The sequence below is a fragment of the Pelophylax lessonae genome (assembly GCF_965119305.1).
Source record: "Pelophylax lessonae genome assembly, chromosome: 1".
In the NCBI taxonomy this organism is placed as follows: Eukaryota; Metazoa; Chordata; class Amphibia; order Anura; family Ranidae; genus Pelophylax; species Pelophylax lessonae.
In genome coordinates this window covers 467,667,834-467,694,906 of record NC_138768.1, presented here as the reverse complement: position 1 = coordinate 467,694,906, position 27,073 = coordinate 467,667,834, and the positions used below count along the sequence as shown (strand labels likewise).

The 27,073-nt window shown below is 44.4% G+C and overlaps 1 protein-coding gene across 1 annotated transcript in view; it reads right to left on the bottom strand.

The window, feature by feature from the left end:
- Positions 1-27,073, bottom strand: part of HCN2 (hyperpolarization activated cyclic nucleotide gated potassium and sodium channel 2) — a 150,705-nt gene that overhangs the window by 102,178 nt on the left and 21,454 nt on the right. Inside the window, exon 2 of the mRNA XM_082261191.1 lies at positions 10,312-10,735. Coding sequence (XP_082117317.1) covers positions 10,312-10,735 — 424 coding nt within the window. The remainder of the gene's footprint in view (positions 1-10,311; positions 10,736-27,073) is intronic.

Here is a 27,073-nt window from a genome sequence, read left to right as displayed (position 1 = left end):
TATGGGGGGTAACCGAGCCGAGCTGCAGCTCCATGTGTCCATTCAGACACGGAGTTGCCATTCAGTCCCACCTTTTCTCTTTCCTGATTGCCTAACATATTTTGATTGACAGCCGCGGGAGCCAACGGCGCCGCTGCTGTGTATCAGCCAATCAGGAGGGAGATTCTCGGACGGCCAAGGGACTGGTGCACATCGCTGGAGAACGATCCTGCTCAGGAAAAAATTAGGGGGTACTTGTGCAGCTGCTACACAAAGAAGGCTTTTTATCCTAATGCATAGAATGCATTAAGATAAAAAAACCTTCTGACTTAATAAAGGTTGAAATAACGATACCAAGCCAGCATGGACAGATGGCAGCGGGGCCAATGTCTGCTTAGTTTGGTAGATTGGATGGAAAGGACCACTGGAGTGTGGTAGCCAGGTGCTGTATTAAGCCAAGGGTGTTTGGGAGCCGGAACCCGTCGGCGCTCCTACGTGACGTCACCGTGACTCTGGAACAGAAGTTCCAAAACTGGAACGGGAAGCCGATCCAATCAGCCTGGAAAGCAAGGGGGAGCGTTGCCGTGACAATGTGTTTCGCGCGCATGCGCTTTTCTCTTTAAAATGGGGTGCTGCAGGAAAGAAGAGAGATGTGCTTTTCACATGGTTTAGCACAATGCTAAAGGATGCAAGTACGCATATTTCACTGTGCATACAGTACTTAAGTAGAGACATTTTCATCACATGCATACAGGCTCCAAGTGCATTTGGGAGACTAAATATCCCCATAAACCTCACCTTCCCATCCAAAGCTAGTTCACCGGCTAAGAAAATGACAGCTGTGAATTAAAAAAAAAAACGAATTTTTGCATAGCAGGAGGGGCAGTCAAAATGTAGCCACTGCTGTGTAAAATAGCACTTGCAGATACCCAGAGACATCAGGTAATATATATATTTTTTAAAATAAAATGTATACCTATTTTAAACCTTTTTGACCTCTAGCCAACAATAATCACCCCTAATTAAACCCGTCTTTCACTTCTCCCGTAAGCTATTTCTACTGCTACTTTTTTCATTTTCATTTTTTTTTTTACAGTTACTACACATTTTTTCTGTTTCTAAATAAATTGTGTTTTCTTTTTTTAAGTGTCCCATTAGAGCTGCACGATTAATCTTTTGAGAATCGCAATCTCGATTCACACCCCCCCCCCCCCCATGCGATCTCAAACCTGAATTTTCGCGATTCTGAGTGGCGGTAGGGGAAGCCGTCGGCCGCAGCGGAGCCAGTCTGGAACGCAAATGGCGCCGCTGCCGACACAGGAACTGACGTCAGCAGTGAGAGACAACGTGATGCCGCCGCATCCACTGATGGGCGGTACCGCGTATCTTCAGAGGCCCCAGGGACACTGCACTCCATCCCTCTCTTCATTCATCATGCCATGCAACATGTGAGCTATCTTTCCATCGCCTGAGGGGGCAATCTATGATAGTGGAGCGGAGGAGGAGGGGGGTAATCCTTGAATATATACACATACATACATCATTATATATATATTAATAAATATATAGATCCTTTAGGCAGTGTTGGCAGGTGGCAAGTCCTGATGGAAAATGAAATCAGCATTTCCAAACAGCTGGTTAGCAGAAATATATATATTATAATTTTTTTTTTTAAGTTTACATTTTCTGACTGCACATAACACTACCTTTTTCATTACATTTCTTTTTATTTGTTTGAAGCAAAGAGTGTAATGGCTTATTTTATTGACATCTTGATTGATAACCTAATGTTCAGAGGCTGTAAATCTTTAAAATAAAAAAGATTGAGAATCGTGATCATTCTAAACCAAAAAATTGTGATTCTCATTTTTGCCAGAATCGTGCAGCTCTATGTTCCATGAAAAGAAAATGCTTTGTATCAGGAACATTTTAGTGTCATTTTAAAAAGGGACATATGCTATAAATGTACTTTTTATGTACAGTAAAACTATTTTTTTTTAAAACAAAAAGGCTCGTACACACTTGACAAAAATCAGACGAAATATCCTCCGATTTTTCTCTCTCTTGCTCAACGTTCATAACCGTTTTTAGTTGACAATGCATAATGTTCACGAAATTTCTCATCTGATTTTTTATTTTTTTTTGGGACGTTTGTACCTAGACTTCCGGGTCGTCAGCAACTTCAGATCATGCGCGGGCTTTCTTATACGATTTTTCGCGGACATCCTGCATACACATTAAAAGAAAATTGGTCGTGCTGGGGACGGACGATAAAAATTTTGGGGTTTGTCCTTCCGTTTTTTTTTTTTTTTTTTTTTTTTAAATGTCGGCATCGGCTCCTGAAAGTTGTGCACACACCAGCCGAAAATCATACGATTTTACCTCGGGCGAGACGTTTCGGCAGATTTTCTATTAGTGTGTACCCCACTTAAAACTGGTCGAATAGATTGCATACAAAAAAACGCCAAACAACACTGCCAAAAGAGAGCCAAGATCAGGGGTGTTAAATCTGCAGCCCAAATCAAAATAATAAAAATTACCTTTCCTTTTCAATCTGCAGCCGCTGTAATTTTCTAAAAATGCATTATGGCCACCTGGAGCTTTTCTGTACACAGAATGTATACTGACCACACCCCAGAAACATATTGTCCTGCTTGTGTGATTGGCTCACCAATTTTCCCAGAAGTCTGCCTAAGATCAAAGTCAGATTTCTGGCATCCCCTGCAACAAAAATAAAATTTTTAATGAGATACTCCCAATAGAAACACGTCTAAAGGGATTCAGGCCCAGCAGCTTTCCTCATTAGAGCCCTGCAGCTGCCACAGCTGACAGATAATTATGAAACCACTCCCATTTGACCCACTCAGCACAGAGGAACAAACAATGACTTCTTCAGAACGACAAAAAAGGTAGGAATCTGAAACAAAGTTTGTTAAAAATCCCTGCAATGTACATAGATCACCCAGAGGGGAATGTTTTTTTTCTCTACAAAAGTGGAGTTATGCTTTAAACCATGTAAAAACTGTGTATATCACATGTATGAGAACCACTGTGGACAGCACATGGTGTGTCCAGGTCTGAGACTTAACAAAAGGGGCCCCAAACTGCAAAAGCATGCCCATTTCCATCACATGACATAATCACAGCCATCTTATGTGCCTACAACACTGTCCACAGTGGTTCTCATCCATGTAATATACAGGTGCATCTCATAAAATTAGAATATCATAAAAAAAAAAAAAAGGTAATTTCAGTAATTCAATTCAAAAAGTGAAACACTAGATTTTATATAAATGCAATAAACACATTCAAGCATTTTATGCTTTTAATTTTGACAATTATGGCTTACAGCTAGTGAAAACCCAAAATGCAGTATCTTTTGGTCAACTATAGAAAATTAGAATATCACATAAGACAAATAAAAAAGGACTTTTAAGGCCCCTTTCATACAGGGAGTCCGTTCAGATCCGCCTGTCAGTTTTTTTGATGGATTTGAACGGACGCTCTATGCATCTCTATGGGGCATCGGATGTCAGCGGAGACATGTCCGCTGACATTCGATCCGTCAAAACCGGACAGATGGAAACCCTATTTTCCATCCGTCTGGCGGACCAGATGAGAACGGACAGACAGTCTGTTCCCATCCGATTCCCCCATAGAGAAGAATGGGGACCTGACAGCTGTGTCTCCGCACGCAGCGCGGAGACACAGCTATCATCCGCCTGCTCAGCGGGGGAATCGGCAGATCGATCCCCCGCTGAGAAAAACAGAGTCTGCCTGACGGACTCCATGTGTGAAAGGGGTCTTGTACAGAAATGTTGGCTTACTGAAAAATATGTGCAGGTACAGTATAGTATGCACTCAATACTTGGTCGGGACTCCTTTTGCATGAATTACTGCATCATGTGGCGTGGGAAGGAGGCAATCAGCCTGTAGCACTGCTGAGGTGTTATGGAAGGACAGGTTTCTTTGGTAGCGGCCTTCAGCTCGTCTGCATTGTTGGGTCTGGTGTCTCTCATCTTCCTCTTGACAATAAGTCACAGATTCTCTATGGGGTTTAGTTCAGTCGAGTTTGCTGGCCAATCAAGCACAGTGATACCATGATCATTAAACCAGGTATTGGTACTTTTGGCAGGGTGGGCAGATGCAAAGTCCTGCTGGAAAATTAAATCAGCATCTTCATAAAGCTGGTCAGCTGCTTCCCTGCATGAAGTGCTCCAGAATTTCCTGGTAGAGGGCTGCACTGGCTTTGGACTTGATAAAAACACAGTGGACCAACACTATCAGATGACACGGCTCACCAAATCACCACTGACTGTCCAACTGGACCTCATGCAACTTGGATTCTGTGCCTCTCCACTATTCCCTTAGACTCTGGGACCTTTATTTCCCAATACAATGCAACATTTTCTACAGTCCATGAAGATTTGGGGAGCTATGTCATCTGCTGGTGTTGGTCCACTGTAGAGCTGCACGATTTTAGCAAAATGAGAATCACTATTTTTTGGTTTAGAATGAAGATCACTATTCTCTCACAACTCTCAAAATCTTTATTTTAAAGATTTACAACCTCTGAACATTAGGTTATCAAACAAGATGGCAATAAAATAAGCCATAACACTCTTTGCTTCAAACAAATGTAAAGAAATGTAATGAATAAGGTAGTGTTATGTGCAGTCAGAAAATGTAAACTTAAAAAAAAAAAAAAAAATTAGATTTAATATATATATATATATATATATATATATATATATATATATATATATATATATATATATATATTTTTTTTTTTTTTTTTTCCAAGGATTACCTACCTTTACCAAGGAATGGAGTGCAGTTTCCCTGGGGTCGCTGAAGCTACGCTGTACCGCCCATCAGTGGATGCAGTGGCATCCCGTTGTCTCTCACTGCTGACATCAGCTCCTGTATCCTCCTGTATCTGAGGAAGAGGAGAGAAACCAGACCAACAATGCAGACGAGCTGAAGGCCACCATCAAAGAAACCTGTGCTTCCATAACACCTCAAGCAGTGCCGCCACAGGCTGATCGCCTCCATGCCACGCCGCATTGATGCAGTAATTCATGCAAAGGGAGCCCCAGTCAAGTATTGAGTCCATACTATACTGTACATGGACATACTTTTCAGTAAGCCAACATTTCTGTATTAAAAATCTTTTTTTTTTTTTTATTGGTCTTATGTAATTTTCTGAGATACTGAATTTTGGGTTTTCACTAGCTGTAAGCCATAATCAGCAACATTAAAGGAAAAAAAATGCTTGAAATACAGGTCCCTCGCAAAAAATTAGCATATTGTGATAAAGTTAATTATTTTCTGTAATGTACTGATAAACATTAGACTTTCATATATTTTAGATTCATTACACACAACTGAAGTAGTGCAAGCCTTTTATTGTTTTAATATTGATGATTTTGGCATACAGCTCATGAAAACCCAAAATTCCTATCTCAAAAAATTAGCATATTTCATCCGATCAATAAAAGAAAAGTGTTTTTAATACAAAAAAAAGTCAACCTTCAAATAATTATGTTCAGTTATGCACTCAATACTTGGTCAGTAATCCTTTTGCAGAAATGACTGCTTCAATGCGGCGTGGCATGGAGGCAATCAGCCTGTGGCACTGCTGAGGTGTTATGGAGGCCCAGGATGCTTCGATAGCGGCCTTGAGCTCATCCAGAGTGTTGGGTCTTGCGTCTCTCAACTTTCTCTTCACAACATCCCACAGATTCTCTATGGGGTTCAGGTCAGGAGAGTTGGCAGGCCAATTGAGCACAGTAATACCATGGTCAGTAAACCATTTACCAGTGGTTTTGGCACTGTGAGCAGGTGCCAAGTCGTGCTGAAAAATGAAATCTTCATCTCCATAAAGCTTTTCAGCAGATGGAAGCATGAAGTGCTCCAAAATCTCCCGATAGCTAGCTGCATTGACCCTGCCCTTGATAAAACACAGTGGACCAACACCAGCAGCTGACATGGCACCCCAGACCATCACTGACTGTGGGTACTTGACACTGGACTTCAGGCATTTTGGCATTTCCCTCTCCCCAGTCTTCCTCAGGGTCCGGTCACCTCTTCTCGTTGTGCAGCGTTTTCTGCCACACTTTTTCCTTCCCACACAGACTTCCCACTGAGGTGCCTTGATACAGCACTCTGGGAACAGCCTATTCGTTCAGAAATTACTTTCTGTGTCTTACCCTCTTGCTTGAGGGTGTCAATGATGGCCTTCTGGACAGCAGTCAGGTCGGCAGTCTTACCCATGAGTAATGAACCAGGCTGGGAGTTTTTAAAAGCCTCAGGAATCTTTTGCAGGTGTTTAGAGTTAATTAGTTGATTCAGATGATTAGGTTAACAGCTCGTTTAGAGAACCTTTTCATGATATGCTAATTTTTTGAGATAGGAATTTGGGGTTTTCATGAGCTGTATGCCAAAATCATCAATATTAAAACAATAAAAGGCTTGCACTACTTCACTTGTGTGTAATGAATCTAAAATATATGAAAGTCTAATGTTTATCAGTACATTACAGAAAATAATGAACTTTATCACAATATGCTAATTTTTTGAGAGGGGCCTGTATATCACTCAGTGTGTAATTAATCTATATAAAACATGAGTTTAACTTTTGAATTACTGAAATTAAATAACTTTTTGATTATATTCTAATTTTATTAGATGCGCCTGTACAGACAGTCTGATGCTCCTGCTGGCTCTTCCTGGTGTTTCCCAGGTTTACTTCCTGGTTCCAAGAACCTTACTTCACATTCACTTTGGAGGTGCTTGCGCACCATTGACCACCTGAAAGGTTGCCACCTGCTGTAGACTTAGCGATATGCTTTTTAATACCTTGCTCTCGCTCTATTGTTCTCTCCATTTTACATGGTTTGCTGGTGGGAGCCTCCCCAGATCCTGCTTGGAACAGAGTCTGCTGGGTGCTGCCATAGCGTGAATTTCATGCCACAGTGTTTTTATATGGACTTTTTTCAGGGCTCGTTCACACCATACGTGCATAAAAACGGAGATGGGAAAACAGTGCAGATTTCACATGCAGAGAAATCAGTTTCACATCAGTTTTTATGTGCATCAGTTAATTTTCCCAATTCACACCAATGTTGATTTTTGATTGAACAGTTTTTTCCAGTGCAGAAAACTGAATACACCTTGCAGATTCCTGCGCAGAAAAAAATCAGCACGGTGTGGTATTAACAGGACACGCAGAAAACAACTGTTTTTTTTTTATGCCCTTGCAGAACACGTGCAGAAAACCTGACGTCTCTGCACCATGGTGTGAACGAGGCCTCAAGGAATAAAAGACTCTTTTTCTATTGTTTATCATTCCATGCCCATTGTAAATTTTGGCAGTTGCATTAGTGCCCCCTTTCTTGAACCTGGGTACGTTTAGAAGTTTTAATGCCCTTTATAAATCCTTTTTAGTAAACTTACTAAATAATATAGATTTTTTGGAATTTTTTATAACAATGCGTTTACAGTTAGTGAACACATGCGGCCAAAGAAACATTTGACAGTGTCTCTGGACATTTATCAGTTTTATCTTTCCAAAGAAAAAAAATCCACTATTCACAATCACGCCTTACTCATGTCATCAGCTTTCAGCAGCACCTATTTGTGAGCAACTATTTTCAAGGATGAAGCAAAGGGCAAAATTAGAAACAAAATATCTGATGACTACCTTGGGAATTCATTAGGAGTTGCTACTACATCCATTGGACCAGATATTGATTCCTTCATCAAAAACGGTGTCAAATATTGCACTAGTTTTAAGTTGCGCTCTTATTTTCATAATAAAAAACATTTTACATAAAAAATTAAGTTTTATTACTTAGATAGGTACAATATCTATATCAGTGATCGTTAACTTTTGATCTGCCAGACTTTTTTTGCTCATCAGCTATCCATATTGTTAATGTATTTTATGCGTGGCCCAAGACAATTCCTCTTCTTCCAATGTGGCTCAGGAAGGTCAAAGGTTGGTCACCCCTGGCCTAGATGTTTCTCTCCCCCCAAAAAAATTTAAATTTTCTTCTTCTTAACCTCTTCACACCGGCGCCTACAGGGTCTTTAAGAGGTTTAGGATGCTGGGAGGCAAGAAGGGGTTTAAGTTCACGTGACCACTGTTATTGGCTGTCACTAGATCCGAAAACTCATGATCGCAAGCAGAGAATGGGAGCTTTCAGGTTGGGGTACGGCACACTCTCGGCACAGCGGTATTGACTGCAATTCATACAAATAAACGGCTTCTCGGGACCAAGGCCCAGGTGCTGAGAGGCTGCATATTTGCATATGGCCCGCGCCAAGGGGTTAGAGTAGCTGTAAAGCTTATGCCAACAAACAAGTCCTTATCAGCTAATACTTTTTCTATGCAGGCTGCACTTATTAAAATAATAGAATTCACTTTAATTTACCTTTTTTTCCTTTTTTACATAGTCATGTGCCCACAATTCCCTTGCAGATAGAAATACTGGCCACTGGTGGGTGTGTAAAAAAGCTGCCATTCCATCACAGCCAGAAGTGATGTTGCTCACTTCCAAGGCAACTGAACCTTACAGTTCTGACAATACGGGGGGTATCAGCCATTTGCAAAGCAGCCTAAGAACCTTGTCCAAACATCGTTAGAAAGAAGGTTATATGCACGAAAACTGCAGGATCTCCAGGTACTTTCCTTATATAACTTAAGGCTATGAAAAATGACCATCCTGTCCAATGTTTATAAATAATGGGAACCTTGCAAAGGACAGTTCACCTCTTTTTGCCCGGAGTGATACTTAAGGCTCTGGTCACATCTACGCATCTCCAATTTCTGCCCGAGATCCCGAATTGCGCTTGCTATCCCCTTTACTTCCAATGGCGACCCGATCGCGGCGCAACTTTGCCACGATTGCTGCCCGCCGAATCGGGGTAAAATCACACAAACAGAATTGCGGGATGCCTTTTGTCCAACAAAAGTTCTAGAACTTCTTTTGTGCGAAAGGCGTCCAGTGATTCTGTTTGCGCAATTTTGTCGTGATTTGTCGGACGACAATCGCAGCAAAATCGCTCTGCGATCAGGATGCCGTTGGAAGTAAAGGGGATCGCAAATGTGTCCTGAGATTTGCGGCGATTCGGAATCACGGGCAATATTGTGCTGATTCCTCCTGCGATCCAAGACGCCTAGATGTGAATGGAGCCTAAATGTAAAAGTTGCTGTGGTCAAATGGAATACACTTATGAGGACAAATACGAGAGCCGAAGTGGTAAGATTTTTTTGTTAGTGTTTCCATGAAACAACAAAAAGGGGTTCCCGCCTTCCAGTGCTGCCCCATACAGCTAGGCACCCCATTGTCAGAGTAAAAGCAGCAGATACTGATGTAGGCAAATTGTAACTGCATCTCCCAGGTGTCCACAAACAGAAGGGATTTTCAGCTGTCTTAAAAATCTTTGAGAAGGTTCATGTAAATACCAAAAATCATCAATTCTTATTGGCTCCTGTTTTGTTTGTTAAATGAGAAGTATAGCCCAAGCTTTTTTGGCTGCACTTCTATGGATCCCAGAAGTGCTGTTGGTTTTTAGCGGACAATGTGCTAAAGCCAATTGTCGGGCGATGTCACAGAGCCAGTCCAGGCTCTTAAAAGATACTGACCATATGGTCAGGATCCATCCAGATACCTGGGCCAGCATCTGGCTCAGCCTCTCAGCAAGCTGCTGAGAGCCTAAGCCAGCCGCTCCCACCCCCTCCACAGCCCGCTGCTCCAGTTAACCGCTGACAGTTACCAGCTTTCTGCAGCCAGAAGACCAACAGCTAAACGATGAGTGGTGCTTGGTCGCTCAGTTCACTCCCTTTTTTTTTTTTTTTTTTTTTTACTGAAACCTGAATTTCTCTTTTATATATACCATTGAAAGTGTTTTCTCCTATCTGCATCTCTGATATCTCCAGTGAAACAAATCTTTTGAACCTATGCCGAGTTATCAGTCAGCACTGTTCCCATTTCCCACTGTTGTCTACAGTTCACCTCTCCCGTTATGAAGAGGAGGAGAAGGGTAGCAAGAAAACAAATTCAGCCACCACAATATAAACATAAAAGAGTGACAGCAGAAAAAGACCATGTATCTATCAAATATGCCCCATTTTTTGTTGTTTTTGAGTATAGACCTATGTTTGTCCCAAGCATGTTTAAATGGCTGGTTGCCGCAATATATGACATTCTTTTTAAGGAGATTAAAAATACTTTAAAGGCAACCCTACACTAAAACTGGCTAATGGAATCTGCGATTTACCTCTCTTGTAAAAGATCTTAGCGATATCTAGTGAACCATACTAACCTCTTCCCATTGATGAATGTACCGAATAAGTCTGGAAAGTCGAAGTAACCTCAGAAGGCTGAGGATCTTGGTGAACCTCACAATTCTTAAAGCACGGGCCGTCTTGTAGACTTCAGAGTCAATGCCTTTTTCTACAATAAGAAATATATAATCCACAGGGATGGAGGATACAAAGTCCACCACAAACCATGTGCGCAGATATTTGCGCTTGATTTTTTGAGGATCCAAGATAATCTCAGTGTTGTCCTCAATAACAATACCAGTTCGGAAGTTCAGAACCAAATCCATGAGAAAGAAGGTGTCTGAGACCACATTAAATATGATCCATGGAGTGGTAGTTTCATCCTTGAAGAAAGTGATTCCCACAGGAATGATAATTAGGTTCCCCACCATAAAGAGCAGCATTGTGAAGTCCCAGTAAAACCTATGGAAGAAAAAAAAAAAAAAGAAAAAAACAGTGAGCAAATGGAAAAGGCCCCTTTATTTCTGGTTTACATGTATTAACTTGCAAGATCAATAAATTCAAAACACAGAATGGCAATATTGGTATTACACCAAGAATCAGCATACAGACAGGGTTGCATACAACTTTTTAATACAGAAGAAGCAGCATAGGATAGTGAAAATAGTAGCAGACTTTTTTCCTGCCACCTATTCCATAGAAACTGTCTTCTCCCTGAGCATATGCAGCTGCTTAAAGGAAATCTGTACTGAATTAGGCCTCATGCACATGGGCATACAAAAAGCTTCTTTTAAAAAGCAGGTTGAAGCGGTAGGCGCTTTAATGTGTGTTAAAGTTGAAGCCAGTGTAAATAAGCCCTTACAGGTGTACAGCATATTTTTTAAAGGCGAACTATAGGCAAAGCTGCATTTGGAGAGCAGCGTTTGAGCATAATTTACATGCATATAAATGAAAATGTATTACAGTTGCCAGAACAGATTAATATTTTCGCTAGTATAATGAGTTTACGCTCAACTTATACGCCTGTAAAAGCATGCATAAACGACTGTAATTAGGCACCAAAACAAGCTAATTTTTTTCCTTGATTTTTCTGCTATTTCCTGGCAGAAAGATCCATCATTGATAGGAGAATTTTAATACACCCATGTGCATAAGGCATTAAATTGTACATCAGGGTAAAATAAAACAAATATGCACAAATCCACACATTTTCCCATGTTTTATCCCTTGAAATACCCTACAATTTCTTCTATGGACTGACAGCTAACAGCAATTTTGTGGACTCGGCCCTGTGTTTTTTTAACTACCTGACTGAATTCCTCCTCCCCTTCTTATCTCTATTACACATGGACTAATTTGCTTCTGTAGTCCAAAAGAAGGGCTAGGAGGGCTAATTCGATGGAAAATGTGCACAGGACCTGTTTGAATTTCTGGTATGTTTTTGCAGTTCTTGAACAGATATAACAAAGCACTTTATTGGTTATTTTATTGGTTAATTTAGCAAACAAAAAAAGTTTATAATTTTTTATAATAATGTTCATATTTGCATAGAGGAGCACTTATTCTATCCGTCCGGTAAGGAGGAATTCACACTGGTGGAGGGAATCACTGTTACCTTTGATTTGTCACCATCTGTGTACATCAGTCACTGAATATCCATTTGGATTATCAACAAGAAAACTTTGGGACTTTGATTTCATTATATGTGCCATATATGTTTGTATATTGATTTGCACATTCATTTTCATGCACAGTTAATGCATTCACATTTATTGATATAGTGCACCACCCATTTTTGACATTTCACATTATTTTTCTGGTAGCAGCTTATCACAGACCTAGCGCACTTTCTTTTTTCACAAAAAAAGTTTATTGTTCGGGTTTACATATGCTTTAAATATGGAAGATACCACTATATAGCACATGGGTGTCCAACCTCTTGGCTTCTCTGGGCCACATTGAGTGTAGAGAAATTTTCTCGGGCCACATATAAAATATATACTATAGTTAGGGTATATACAGTAAGTAATAAAATGCTGCCGCACCCTTCAGGCACCGCCGCACCCCCCGTACTAATTTAACACAACTAGAGGATGATCAAATTAAATGGAATCAGTATACAGAGGTTTACTTCTTCTGAGAGATATTAAAGGAACACTCTAACCACCATGACCACTTCAGTGATTTGATGTGGTCATGGTGGTAGGAGTCAGAAACACTGCACATGCTCGCCTCCCCCCCCCCCCCCCCTCCCCTTCGAGGCAGCCTCTGCCTACCATTAGTTGGAAGCCGCTGTGGCCATGCCCCCGACCCGACTACCTTCCTCCCTAGCAAAAAAAAAATTGTCAGGGGGGAGTGGGCCGCATTGCCTGGGGTTCCGGGCCGCACGTGGCCCCCGGGCTGCAGGTTGGACATGCGCGATATAGCATCTTCGCAATCTGAATAATTGAACCCAGAAAGTCAGAATTCTTAGTACGCATATTTATTCCAAGGTCAGTCACTCAAAGTGTTGAACGGCATGACAACTAGGCAAAATTGGATTTCTGACTTAAAGTAAAATCCATTTCTCTGATGTTTGACGGACACAGCTCCTGATCTTCTTAACAATTGGGTTATACTGCCTCTCTCTGCTTATAGGTACTCAGTTTTGTTACAAGCAGTGTCAGAGAAAATACAACTTCAGAGGGGTGGGTGCTATGTCCATAAATAAACTTCAGAGAAATGGATTTTACGGTAAGTCAAAAATCCCATTTTCTCTTTCGTTCTTTGACGGACACAGCTCTTGATAGCTCTTGATAGCTTCGAGTTTGCCCAATCCCGCCAGGAAGCCGACACTGCACTCCGCTAATCACAGGCAGTGAGACATTTCCCGATCAGCAGCTGCAAAGATCGGGAAATGTCCCACTGTCTGTGATTAGCGGATTGCAGTGTCAGCTTCCTGGCGGGATCGGGCAATCTCGAACATGTCTGAGCCCATCTCTATTCTTAACCATTGGAAAGTCCCAAAGCCGTGTTAAACATGAGGGGTGGGAACAGCAAAAAATTCCCAAGGCTAGAACAGTAGCCAACCAGGCAACAGGGGCTCAACCAAAACAACTGGAGCCCACCTGAAAAAAAAAAAAAAAAAAATACACCCTCAAAGAGGACCAAGTCCTCTAAACCGCAACAGCAAAACCTTGTGTCCAAAAGAGGCATCCGCAAATGCCAACACATCCACTTTATAGAACTTTGTGAAAGTGTGCACCAACAACCAAGTGGCCGCCTTGCAAACCTGCGTCACTGACACCTGATGACAGAAAGCCCACGAGGCCCTGAGCGCCCAAGTGGAGTGCACCTTGATAGGGAAAGAAGGAACCTGACCCCTGATGAAATAGGCCTGAATCACCATCTGTCTGATCCATCTGAGAATGGTCGCAGAGGAAGTGGACAACTCTGTCTGAGACCCATCCATAAGCACAAATAGTGAGTCTGACTTCCTAAAAGACACCATAGCTGCCAGGTACACCCCTAATTACCCAAACCACATCCAAGGCATGCAAGGCAATTTCCTTAGGATGTTTTTGCCTGGACACAGGGAAGGCAACACAATGTCTTCATTCAAATGGAAATCAGAGACAACCTTTGGAAGGAATGACGAACAGAAGGGAAGAACCACCTTATCTCTGTGAACCAAAAAGTAAGGAGAAGAACAGGATAACGGCGCCAGTCAACACAATGTCTTCATTCCCAACCTTCTGAGACAAACAAGGGAATGTCCCAAAGATTCTCAAAGCTAAAACGTCTGGAGGACTGAAAACACCAAATTGAGGTACCAAGGCGGCAACAGAGAAAATGCACTGGAGGAACCAAATGGTGAACACACTGAAAAAAGGTACTTACCAGGGAGTGTGTGTTCAACGGTCCTTTAAAGAAAACCGCCAAAGTCAACACCTGGCCTTTGCCGGTACTCAAGGCCAGTTTCTGTTCAAACCCCCGTGAAGGAAGTTCAAGATCCGAGCCAATGAAAAAAAGAGCAAGAATAAACCCAAAGAAACACACCCCCGCAATGTACGTCTTCTACGTACGATGGTAGATCTTCCTAGAAGTACATTTCCCAGCCTTTAAGAGCGTTGGAATCACCAATTCAGACCAACCCCTATCCTTCAGTACCTGGCTTTTAACAGCCAAGCCATCAAAGCCAGCCACTGTAAAGCAGGGTGGAAGATTGGCCCTTGGGATAGCAGATCCTTCCTGAGAGGAAGTTTCCAAGGAGTGTCAGCGACCAGCCGCACCAGATCAGCGTACCAAGCCCAGCGAGGCCAGTCCAGGCCAATAAGATGACCGGAATCCCTTCTGCCTCGATCCTGCATAGCAGTCTTGGCAGAAGCTTGAGTGGAGGGAAGGCATAAGTCAAACAATACTGGCCCCATGGGGCCACCAGAGCCTCTGTGGCATCCACCAGAGGATCACGTGACTGAGCCACAAACCTCTGCACCTTTTCTGTTGAGCCGAAACGCCAACAGATCCACTTCAGGAATACCCCACCGAAAACAAAGCTGACGAAACACCTCCGGATGAAGGGACTACTTGCCTTGGTCCAACGTCCCTATCTGCAAGTTTTCCACCCCGGGAATGTGTATGGCAGAGATGGCTGGAACTAACCATTCTGCCCACCTTAGAATGCCGGCTACCTCCAGAGCCACCAGAACACTTTTTACGCCCCCCTGGTGATATAAGCCACGGCCGTAACATTGTCCGAATAAATGCGCACTGGACATCCCTGAAGACGATCTGTCCAATGTTCCAGGCACAGTCTGTTCGCTCGGCGTACCAAAACATTGATCGGTAGTCTGGACTCTTCAAGTGTCCAGACCCCCTGAGCAGAATGCTTGCTGAGGACGTCTCCCCAGCCGGACAGGTCGGCATCCGTGGTGACCACTGTCCAATACAAGGGGGAGGAAGGATTTGCCCAGCTGAAGCGCCAAACAACGAAGCCACCATATCAGGGACTCTTTCGTTCCTGGGCTCAGCCAGATCCGATTGTTCAGAGACTGCGGATTCTTGTCCCACTTGGCAAGAATCTCCCTTGCCGGGACCTCATATGGAATTGTGCAAACAGAACTGCCTCGTAGGTATACATCATCAGGCCCAGCACCTGCATGCAAGTCCTGAGGGATTACCATCTGCTGAACAGCAGGAGACGAAATTACAGCCTGCAATTTCTGGAGTTTGTCCAGAGGAACGAGCACTCTGGCTAAGGCTGAGTCCAGAGTAAGACCCAGATAGTTCAGCTTTGTGGATGGAACCAGAGCAGACTTCTGAAATCTAACCAAACACCCTCAAGCTCGTATGGTGATTTCCAGATTTTCCTCCAGAACAGTAGGAGACTCCGCTCGCAGAAGGAGGTCATCCAAGTAGCCCAGTACCGCAATCCCCCATTGGCGTAACAATGCTAGCACTGGGGCCAACACTTTCATGAAGACCCGAGGAGCAGAGGCAGGACCAAAGGGTAACGCCACAAACTGATAATGCTCCTCTCCCACGGCAAAGCGGAGGAATCGCTGCAGACCGACACATATTGGAATGTAAAGGTAAGCATCCTTGATGTCGATGGAGGCAATAAAATTCCCCCTGATGCAGGGAAGCCACCACCGTTCGAACGGACTCCATTCTTACATAGTAGGTGAGGTTGAATAAAGACAATAGTCCATCCAGTTCAACCTGTGTAGGTGTGTGTGGCCGTAATCATATCACATACCCCTGAATCTTCTGATTCTTGAGATGTACGTCTAAGAGTCTTTTGCAAGCCACCATACTTCCCGCAGAAACCACCTCTTGTGGTAGAGAATTCCACAATCTTGTAGCTCTAACAGTAAAGAACCCCCCCTCGTTGCCTGAGGTTAAAACGCTTCTCCTCCAGACGCATTGTATGCCTTCTAGTCCTAATGCAATCCTTCCGACTGAATAGCTTTTTTTCTATGCTGAGATCACCATTGAGATATTTATAAATTGCTATCATGTCCCCTCTCAGGCGTCTTCTCCAGGGAGAATAAATCAAGCGACTGCAGACGCTCTTCATAATTTAGGTCCTCCAATCCGCTAATTAGTTTAGTTGCCCTCCTCTGGACCTTCTCCAGCTCCAACACATCCCTCCTGAGGACCAGCGACCAGAACTGGACAGAATACTCCAGATGTGGTTTGACCAGAGTTTTATAAAGTGGTAGGATTATAGTTTTATCTCTGGAATACATCACTTTCTTTATGCATGCTAATATTCTGCTGGCTTTGGCAGCTGCCTCTTGACATTGCATGCTATTGCTTAGTCTATCCTCTACCAGGACTCCAAGATCCTTCTCCATTTTTGATTCCCCCAAAGTTTCCCCCCCTAAAGTGTATTGTGCTTTTATGCTTTTAGTCCCCAAGTGCAAAACCTTACACTTCCCCACATTAAACCCCATTTGCCATGTCGTTGCCCACTCCGTTATTTTGTCCGGGTCATTCTGTAGGATATCTGCTTCATGCTGTGCAGTTATTGCCCTGCCCAATTTTGTGTCGTCTGCAAAAACGGATATCGAGCTACTGATCCCGTCTTCAATGCTATTTATGAATAAATTGAACAGGGTTGGTCCCAGGACTGAGCCTTGGGGGACCCCACTTACGACCTCAGACCAGTCTGAGTATGGGCGATTACCACCCTTTGGACACGCCCTTTTAGCCAGTTCCGTATCCCAAGAGCAAACCTTGCAGTCGATGCCTGTAGATCTTATTAATTAAGCGCTTGTGGGGAACTGTATCAAACGCCTTAGCGAAATCCAGGTACACCACATCCACTGGTCTGCCCCTATCTAGCTCACAGCTCACCTCCTCGTAGAATGTTAAGAGATTGGTTTGACAAGAACGCCCATTTGTAAACCCGTGCTGGTTACTGCTGATGATGTTGTTGTCTTTAGCAAACTCTACGATATAGTCCCTTATCATCCCCTCCAGAAGTTTACATACTATCGATGTCAAACTGACAGGTCTATAATTTCCCGGGACACGCCTCTGCCCTTTTTTGAATATCGGTATCACGTTAGCTTTCCTCCAATCCCCTGGTACATTTCCTGTCATAACACTGTCAGCAAAGATCAGTAACAGTGGTCTAGATCTAGTCTTACTAAGTTCTTTGAGTACTCTCGGATGTACGCCATCCGGGCCTGGTGATTTATTTGTGTTAATTTTATCCAGCCTTTCCCTAATTTCACATTCTGTTAGCCATAGCGGCAAGTCCTGTGTATTACTTCTAACCATACAGTCATGGTCAGTGTACCCCTCCTTTTCCGGAGTAAAAACTGACGAGAAAAAGGCGCTCAGCACGGTTGCCTTTTCAGTGTCCTCTGTAACCATCCTCCCATCATCGTTAATTATGTGTGCAATATGCCCTAGTTTTTTTGCTATTGATATATTTAAAGAATTTCTTTGGGTTCTTTTTACTATCCTCCGCTATTTGTCTCTCAAAGCTGATTTTAGCTATTTTGATTTCGTATTTACATTTCTTATTTGCCTCCTTGTATTGCTTGAAAGCCGATACTGTGCCCTTTGATTTATAATTCTTGAAGGCCAATTTTTTTCCCTTAATACGTTTTTTAACATTACGGTTTAGCCAGCCAGGTTTTGCTTTGTCTCTTCTAAATGTATTTCTCATAGGAATGCACTGCGAGATGCATTTGTTTAATATATTCCTAAAGCAATCCCATTTTTCCTCCGTGGTCAGTGTTCCTAGGGTTTGGTCCCAGTTTACCCTTTTCATCATGCAGCACAATTTGGGAAAGTTTGCCCTTCTGAAGTTTAGGGTTCTTAAGTTCCCCACTTGCCTTGTTATATTGTTATTTACACTAAATGTGATCATCCTGTGATCGCTAGAGCCCAGGTTGTCCGTGACTCCAACCTCCGAGATTAGGTCTGGGTCATTAGTGATCAATAGATCCAGGACTGCATTTTCTCTAGTAGGAGAATCCACCAACAGACATGTAAGTTATCCTGTAAGGTTTCCATGAATAGACTGGCCTTCTGTGAGTGTGTAGTCCCTTCTTCCCAGTCAATGTCGGGATAATTGAAGTCCCCCAATATGATTACTGATCCCAGTTTTGCCACTTTTCCCAATAGTGATATAAATTCCAGCTCTACATCCTCCCTTTGGTTAGGTGGCCTATAGCGAACCCCCACAATTACTTTTCTCTTTTCTTCTTCCCTGTGGAGTTCTACCCATACGGATTCTAACTCCATACTCATCCCTTCCGTAATATCACTCCTCTCTATCACCCTTACATTGTTCTTGACATAGAGACATATCCCTCCCCCTCTTTTTCCTGCCCTGTCCTTCTGGTACACCGAATACCCTTGGATATTGGCCAGCCAGTCATGTGAGGGGTCGAACCAAGTTTCCGTTATTCCCACAAGGTCTATACCCTCATGTACTAAAATTTCCAACTCATCCATTTTATTAGCTAGGCTCCTTGCATTAGCATATACCCCTCTCAGTTTTGCGTAAGTTGATAGTGAACGGTGATTATTTTTATTCCTGTTCGGTCTGAGGCTTTCCTGCAGAGACCCCCCCATTGACGTTATGGAACTACTGTCGCTGTTGACTCCAATACTGCCTGCTGTCCTTTGCTCCCTCTTGACTGACTACTTCTGAGCCCTCCCCCCCCCCGTCTCCTAATTTAAAAGCCCCTCCAACTGGTGGCCATCTTTCTCCCCAAAAGAGCTGTACCATCCCCATTAAGGTGCAGCCCATCCTTACTTAAGAGCCGGCCCAGTTCTCCATGAACCCAAACCCCTCCTTCCTACACCAATTCCTCAGCCACTTGTTAAGTTCCCTAATCTCCTTCTGCCTCTCCTGTGTGGCTCGAGGTACCGGCAGTATTTCAGAGAAAACCACCTTGGAGGTCCTATTCCTCAATCTATTCCCTAAGTCCCTGAAATCGTTCTTTAGGATCCTCCACTTTCCTCTTACTTGGTCATTAGTGCCCACATGCACCATGACCGCTGGGTCATCCCCAGCCCCACCCAATAATCTGTCTACCCGATCCGCGATGTGCCGAACTCGAGCGCCCGGTAAACAACATACTGTCCGGCTACCGTGATCGTTTCGACAGATTGCCCTTTCTGTCCTCTTGATGATCGAGTCCCCCACTACCACAACCTGTCTGACCTTTCGTGAATCTCGGCCCCCCTTCTTCCTGGAGCTGCCACTCCCCTGGCAGCTGGGGGAGGGTGCCTGCTTCAGCACTGCCACCCCTGAGCTGATATCCCCCTCAACCTGAAACTTGGCAAATTTGTTAGGGTGCACCAACTCAGGACTGGCCTCCCTGGCACTCATCCCTTTACCCTTCCTAAAAGTCTCCCAACTGCCTACCTCTGATGCCTGCGTCTCCTCTACTCCTCCCTCCTCTATGCCAGCGCCTGATGGGTAATGTCCAACCTCATTTCCAGGTCGTCGATGCTACGCAGTGTTGCCACTATGTTTTCTAGATCCAGGATCTGGGTTTCCAGAGAAACAAGTCGCACACATCTTGCACAGCAGTATTTGCCCTTGATTGGTTCATCAAGGAACGCATACATGCAGCAAGAAGTGCACTGAGTGGCATCGCCAATCCTGTTGGACATTATTACCCTCTACTCTATGGGGATAATTAGGAACAACCTACAATTCCTTACCTACTCTACTCCTATCTGGTACTAAACCTGGGGTACTCACCAGTCACTAAGATGCTCACCAGTCGCTAAGATCCTCACCAGTCCTCCTGGGTTCTCAGTCGCAGAGCACAGTCAGTCAGTCGCAGAGCACAGTCAGTCGCAGAGCACAGTCAGTCGCAGAGCACAGTCAGTCGCAGAGCACAGTCAGTCGCAGAGCACAGTCAGTCGCAGAGCACAGTCAGTCGCAGAGCAGTTTTAGAGTGAGCAGAGCAGATAGATCAGCTCAGTGCAGATCGATCCACAGCTACCCCTCTTAAGTCTATAGTAGCCCCTTAGTAACCTGTATTGCTTGTAGTTTTGTACTTGTAGTCCCCCACCAGCCCTCCCCCTACCAGCTGATCAGCTGTTTCCTACTTACATCCCCTGTCTCGGTCAGGTCCTGTCAGGTCCTTGTCTCCACCGCCACTGCTTTGTCCCCGCTCTGTCTCCCCGGTCACTCCCCGGTCACCCTCCGAGGCTCCTGCACCCGGCCCCCAGCTTCCTAGTGCGGCTCGCGGCTCCTCCTCTGCTCCTCCTCCACACACATACACACAGCTCCCCTCGCTGTGCTGTGCTCGGATCACTCGCAGCTTCCGGCACTCGCAGCTTCCGGTCAGGAGCCGCTGATCCAGTGGCTTCTGAACATCTGCACCCGTACAAATCAGTTTAGCACCTTGGAGGTCAAGAATTGGACGCACCTTGCCTTCCTTCTTGGGGACTGTAAAGAGCTTTGAGTAAAAACCCCTAAAAATGTTCCTTAGTTGGAACCGGGACCATCACCCTTTAAAGTAAAAGATTTTGCACCGCCCCAAAAAGAGACTGTAAGCGGACCGAGGGCAGTCGCACATTCGAAGGAAGGACCTTACCGGAGGGTAAGAACAAAACTTGATCTTGTAGCCAGATCGAATGACCTCGTGGACCTACCTGACTTGTACCAGGGGAGTCCACGGGTCCGGGAACCAATGAAGACGTTCCCCCCCCCCACCACATACGGGTGAGGGTGCACCTTCATGCTGAAGGGGCCTTGTCCGTGGGTCTGGAGAAGCCTGCTCTTGACTTGCTAGACCAAGTTTGCTTGGATCCTCCAGAGGAGGCACCGAAGGGCTCCGATCCCTTGTCAGTCGACCCTGAGGGACAAAAAGAAAATGAGCCCAGAAGGAGGACTAATGTCTACGACAAGGGTCCTTTGCCCTTTGTAGCCTGCAGAAGAAAAGTAATATATCCCCCTGTGAGACCTTTATTGATGTCATCCAGGGTAGCGCCAAACAGGCGATCTCCTTGAAAGGGAAGATCAGTCAAGGCCTTTTTAGAAGTCTGGTCCACAGACCAGCATTTGAGCCAAAAGACACGCTGAAGGACCACTGCCGAAAAAGAGAGCCGAGCCACTAGGGGAGCCGCATCCAAAGAGACATCACAGATAAACTGCAGCCCCTGGACCAGCTGGTCCGCCAGCTCAACAAAGGCAGGGGGGAGCTACTCCCCCCTCCAGGTCATGGCGCAAAAGCCTAGCCCATTCGGTCAGAGTCTGTGACACCAGGGCAATGGTAAAGATCGGCCTCAGTGCCGAACCAGCCGACATGTAGTGGGCTGCAGCCTCTGCCTTCCTGTCAGTCAGGTCCTTAAAGGCCGGGGACTCTTCAACCGGAATCATGGTTGTCTTGTTTAATCTGGAAACTGGAGCGTCCACCGCCGGTGGAACAGTCCACTTCTTAAGATGGGACTCCTCATAGGGGTATCGCCTAACAAAATCGCTTGCGGGACCCAAAGGGGACGCTTTGGTCGTTCCCATTATTTAGTGACAATTCTGTCAAAATAGGAGGGGAAAGGGAACACCTTTTCCGCTCTGGATGGCTTGTGAGGATTCTGGGCGCGTGGTCACAGACCCAGCATGGTGACCCACGTCTACGGCAGCCGAATCAGATTCAGGATCTGATGAGACAGATGAGGCAGGGGAAGGCGGGGGGGGTGCCTTTTGTGAGAGGGGATCAGATGGGGAGATGTGCTCCAAAGACTCCATGAGTCACCAGGGGGAACCAACAAAAAAGTGTAAATCACTGTAAAAAGGTACAACCTCCACTGCTCTGGCAACCCACCTGGTTGCCAGCCACAGAACACCAATCGATCCTCAGTAGAGGGAGAGGACCCCACCAGACTCACTACCCTACAGAAACCAGGCACCGCAGCTACCAGGAAAATCTGCACTGCACGAACGGCGGTCAGGAAAAGAAAAGATCTAGAAGTCAGCACCAGGGGATGGGGTCGGGCTCCCACCGCCGAAATCGCCGCCTAGAGGGCTCCACTGTCATGGCTGCTGCTACTTTCAATGAAAAACCCCCAGAAAAATGTCCACCAGACTACACAAACATGGCTGTCGTGCATTAAGCACACAGGCTACAAGAAAATGGTGGCACCATGAGGCTCCCAGGGACCCAGGAGGGTACCCTAGGCCTCAGAAAATGGGATAGGCAGGAACGGGGCCCTGGCAGGAGCCCCCACAAGGAACAGCCCCCCCCCCACAGCCGATCACTTGGTCGCCAGCATGCACCTCCCTGCCCCCATAGCCAGCACAGCACCCTGCCCCCACCCTAGGCGGTGGACCATGCCATCCCACAGCCCAAGCATCAGTGAAGGAGAGGGGGTAGATGGTGTGCGAGATGGTGCACAGGGACCACCAGACCCATGAGGGGGGTGCCTAACGGGAAGGAGGGGAACCCAGGGGTCCAACCCTCCCATGGAGAGGCCCACGTCCACCCCAAAAAGGCTCCTGGCCAGACTGGGGCGACCACTGGATCTAAATTATCAAGCCCGTCGCCCAATCCAGCAGTTGATTGTACATCACAGAGGCAAAAAAAAAAAAAAAACCAGGAGAATAAAAAAATCTTAAAAGAAAAAATTGCCAGGACCAGAGATCCCAGCAAGTACCTAGGTCCTTATTCCTGACTCGACAGCAAAAAATCGAGTACCCATAGCAGAGAGAGGGGGTATAGCCCCCTGGGACAGTCCATAGGTCTAGCCAGACTTTTTCTGCCTAGTGTCCTACTCCTGTAGGGAGTAGTATAACCCCCTACAGGACTAAGAAGATTAAGAAGATCAGAAACTGTGTCCGTCAATGAACGAAAGAGAAATAGCATTTTAGGAGGCGAGTCTGCAAGAGTAGCTTCAATATTTTTCTCAGCATAAGTTTTTTTGAAAGAGACTGACATGCTATGCTGCCTTATCTTCCCAACAATTGCATTGCTATTCTGGGGCCATTGCCAAATAACTGCTACTTCCAGATCTAGGGAGCAAGTTACTTGCTCTCATGATGCAGTGCTCTTAAACACTCATGTGAGCAAAAGTACATTTTGTCAACCCTGTGAAAGCTCTGAACCATATGACATGAAGCTTAAACAAGGATTTAGGGCACCTTGCTTTAGGAAAGATAGTATGGTATAATCTAAAAAACATATTGAACTTTTCTTTGCAACCTTCGCTATGAAAAAACAAAGCAGTTCAAAAAGTGTAGCCACCATAAACTAACATGGAAAAAAATGTAAGCAATAGTAAAAAGGAAAATTCATGTGTTTAAAAAAATTAACATTTCATACTTACCTGCTCTGTGCAATGGTTTTGCACAGAGCAGTCCTGATCCTCCTCTTCTGGGGTTTCCACTGGCACTCAAGGCCCCTTCCCCGCTTCCAAGTGGCCTAATGTGGTGACATCATCTAGTTATGACTGCATGCTAGATCCTGTCCGGGATTGTTTTTTCTGAAAGGCACTATTGATTCTTTTAACATTTGAGTGTAATGAGATTAAGAATTAGTATTCATGATTTTACACTATTGCAAGTCTATTTTGACTTTTATGTGCCCTACTGGAGCAGGAGTGTTTTGTTGTCAGGGCTTGGATTTGAACCCGGAGCCTCTGTCAGGCAATGTCTCTTCTTGCTAAGCCACCTGGAATGCTCCCATGTTCCCTGAACAATACACCTAAAATGTTCCTGTGTTCCGTGAAAAAACCATACCCATAAAAATTCCATACCCTCGTCACTTCCTGTCAGGGTACGTCATTCAACAGCTGAGACACTTCCAGCCGCTTCCCAGTGCGCATGCGGCTGCATAAACTTATCTCGGACACTGCCTGCGGGTCCAGGGAACTGTTAAAGCGGCGATCAAGGTACAACAATAAATCCATGCGGCGATCTCGAAGCGGCGGGTCCAACAATAAATCCATTCACAATGCCTATAAATCCCTTTATCTCCATGCGGCGATCTCGAAGCGGCGGGTCCAACAATAAATCCATTTACAATTACTATAAATCCCTTTATCTACATGTATTAATTAAAAGAAAATAATGCAAGCGCAATGCCATGATTAATATCGCTGCTTTAATCCCTGGAGCCGAGATAGGGCATGCGCAGTGAGACGTGTGGGACGTGCTCCACCAGCTGATGAATGACGAGGGCACAGCTGTGAGCATGCGCAGTTGGAAGCGGCTCAGCTGTTCCATGACAGGAAGTGACGTGGGTATGGAATTTTAACGAGGTATGGTTTTCTAACGTTACAGGCCTGAACCCTTTGCTCCTCCCATGAAAGCCATGTCCTTGCACTTCCTGTTTGCCAGATTATTGTGCTTTCTTCAGCCAGTGTCTCTCTTTGGTCTTGCCGGCTGCCGTCTGGATCTATTCTACCACTCGTTACTGATCCATGGCTTGTTCCTCGACTACACTTCAACTTGATCCTTACCCATTTTATCCGCTACTGGACTCCTGCTTGCGCACCTCCTGGTGGGGTGATCCTTAGGACCATGACCTGGTGATAACATGCAGCTAAACCCATCTCCACTATCAGGAGCTCTTATGAACACTGGTTAGTACTTAGACTCCGCACCTCAGATGGGCCTGCATTATTTGCCAGGGTGACCTGCTTGTATACCAACCCTGCTGGTCGGTGGGAGACCCTCTACTGTTATAGCTACTGGTCTCCGTGCCTGACCCCTGACATTCGTACTTAGAACCACGAATTAACAACAGTGAAGTTTTTAAGTGTATTTACAGGATGAACATGACCATTGTTATTGGGGGGCGGGAGGTAATGGCATTTTGGTGAGCTCCTAATCTTACGTGAACACAGTGAAGAGCCGATGGCTTTCCCGAGTGTGCATGAGGGGGTTCCTGCCAACATTGCACATTTTCTATATATTATTGGGCATGTTATGGACTTTTGTTTGCACTTAAAGCGGCGTTCCACCCATTTTTTGAAGGTCCAATCACTCTCATGCCCACCCTGAATGCTGTAATAAACGGCAATTATTTTTTTATTTTACATACCTTTTAAACCTTTTCTTCTGCAGCACTTCCTGGTGCCGCTGCCTAAGCGATTACATCACTAGGCGATTTGCAGTGGCTCTTGGGATAGCGGCATCATGTATCCCATAAGTCCTTGCAAATCGCCTAGTGATGAAATCTCGTGTTATTTCAGGACCGGAAATGACACAAACGGGAGGATCGGGATGTTGTGATTGACAGGTTGCTATAGCAATGGGGAGGGAACTTCTGCCAATGCCGCCATTGTTCTGGCAACCTGTCAGGAAGACAGAGCCACTCAGTGCGCAGGTGCGAGGATCAGGAGGTGCATGCTGGGTAGCCAGCTGCACCGAATCCTGGAAATCAAGAAAAGAGGGCTTCAGATGCCCACAGATGACATGGAACCTGCCTGCTTCCGAGATCTGGTTAGTCTTCAAATATTTTAACACAAAGTACAGGGATTATGTTGCTAGATATGTATAAAAAAAGTACAGGGGGACTAACTCTGCTTTAATATTTATATTATTGAATCATTATAAGAGTGAATTTAAAGAAACATGCACTTTATATATTTTAAGAAAGGGAGTTTTGCACCATCGCTGCAGAATATTGGTTTTGTACGATTTATGTTTCGATTTTGAGCTACATGTATTTGTGTTATATTGAAACTCCTACATAAGCACTTAAACAGCAAATAGCATGCATTTATTTATTACACATTAAATGAAAGTCATACAGTACCAATTACAGCAACTGTTCTAAGTGAATCTGTTATTACTTACACATACAAAAACCAAAACAAAAACATACTTATCCATGCATATTTCCCATATTTATATACAAAAAGTAAGTATTTTGTTCTGGCAAATGGATTTGATTTCCAAGAACCAGTAAGCATAGTTATTTGCGCAGTCATTCACATCTAGTGAATGGTGCACACCACTGAGTATGAGACAATGGTCCCATTCATGCAATAAGACTTATCGCATAACATGACTTATGTATACACAAAGCTCCCAGCGTTTTCAACTAGCAAACTCAAAACGCCTACGTCTACTGACAATGTGATGGCCTATAATAAGCTACATTTTGGGGGGAGTATTTTAAACTACCTATAGGACTCTATTTCTATTGACTGGTTAATAAGAGTGTAAATGTGTGGAAATGAGACACAATGTTACAGATTTGGAGCAAGTAAACTGGAGACTGTGTGCAGTGTTGCTGCTTCAAGTCTGAGGTGTGTAGTTATGTTGACAATTTGGTTGAGTAGGCTGACAGCGGATTTTTTTCTTTATTTTTACAACTTCCAATGGGTACACATGTGCCTTGTCTACTTAAAAGTGCGCCTGCTGCTTCCTGAACTGGACTGACAGGCCATGAAAAGCTACATTGCAGTCTATCTATTCATAGTTACATAGTTTGTGAGGTTGAAAAAAGACATCAGTGCATCCAGTTCAACCTATGATGTGTGTGTGTGTTTGCTGTTAACCGTACATTGTATACCCCTGTATGTTGTGGTCTCTAAGGTGGCCCATCTAGCAGTTTTTTGAAACTATCAATGCTCCCTGCTGATATGACTATAGTTACATAGTTTGTGAGGTTGAAAAAAAGACATCAGTCCATCCAGTTAAACCTATGACCAAGCTATACACATGAGGGCTTCAGAATATTTATTCGGGAAGAATCAAATCTTAAAAAAACTGCTTTAGCCTTTCCTATACCTGTCTCAAAACTAGCAACTCAAACAATAGGATTTTTAAAAATGCATAAGCAAAGCTATCCTTCAATAAAAGCTATATGTTATAGCAAATAATAAAGT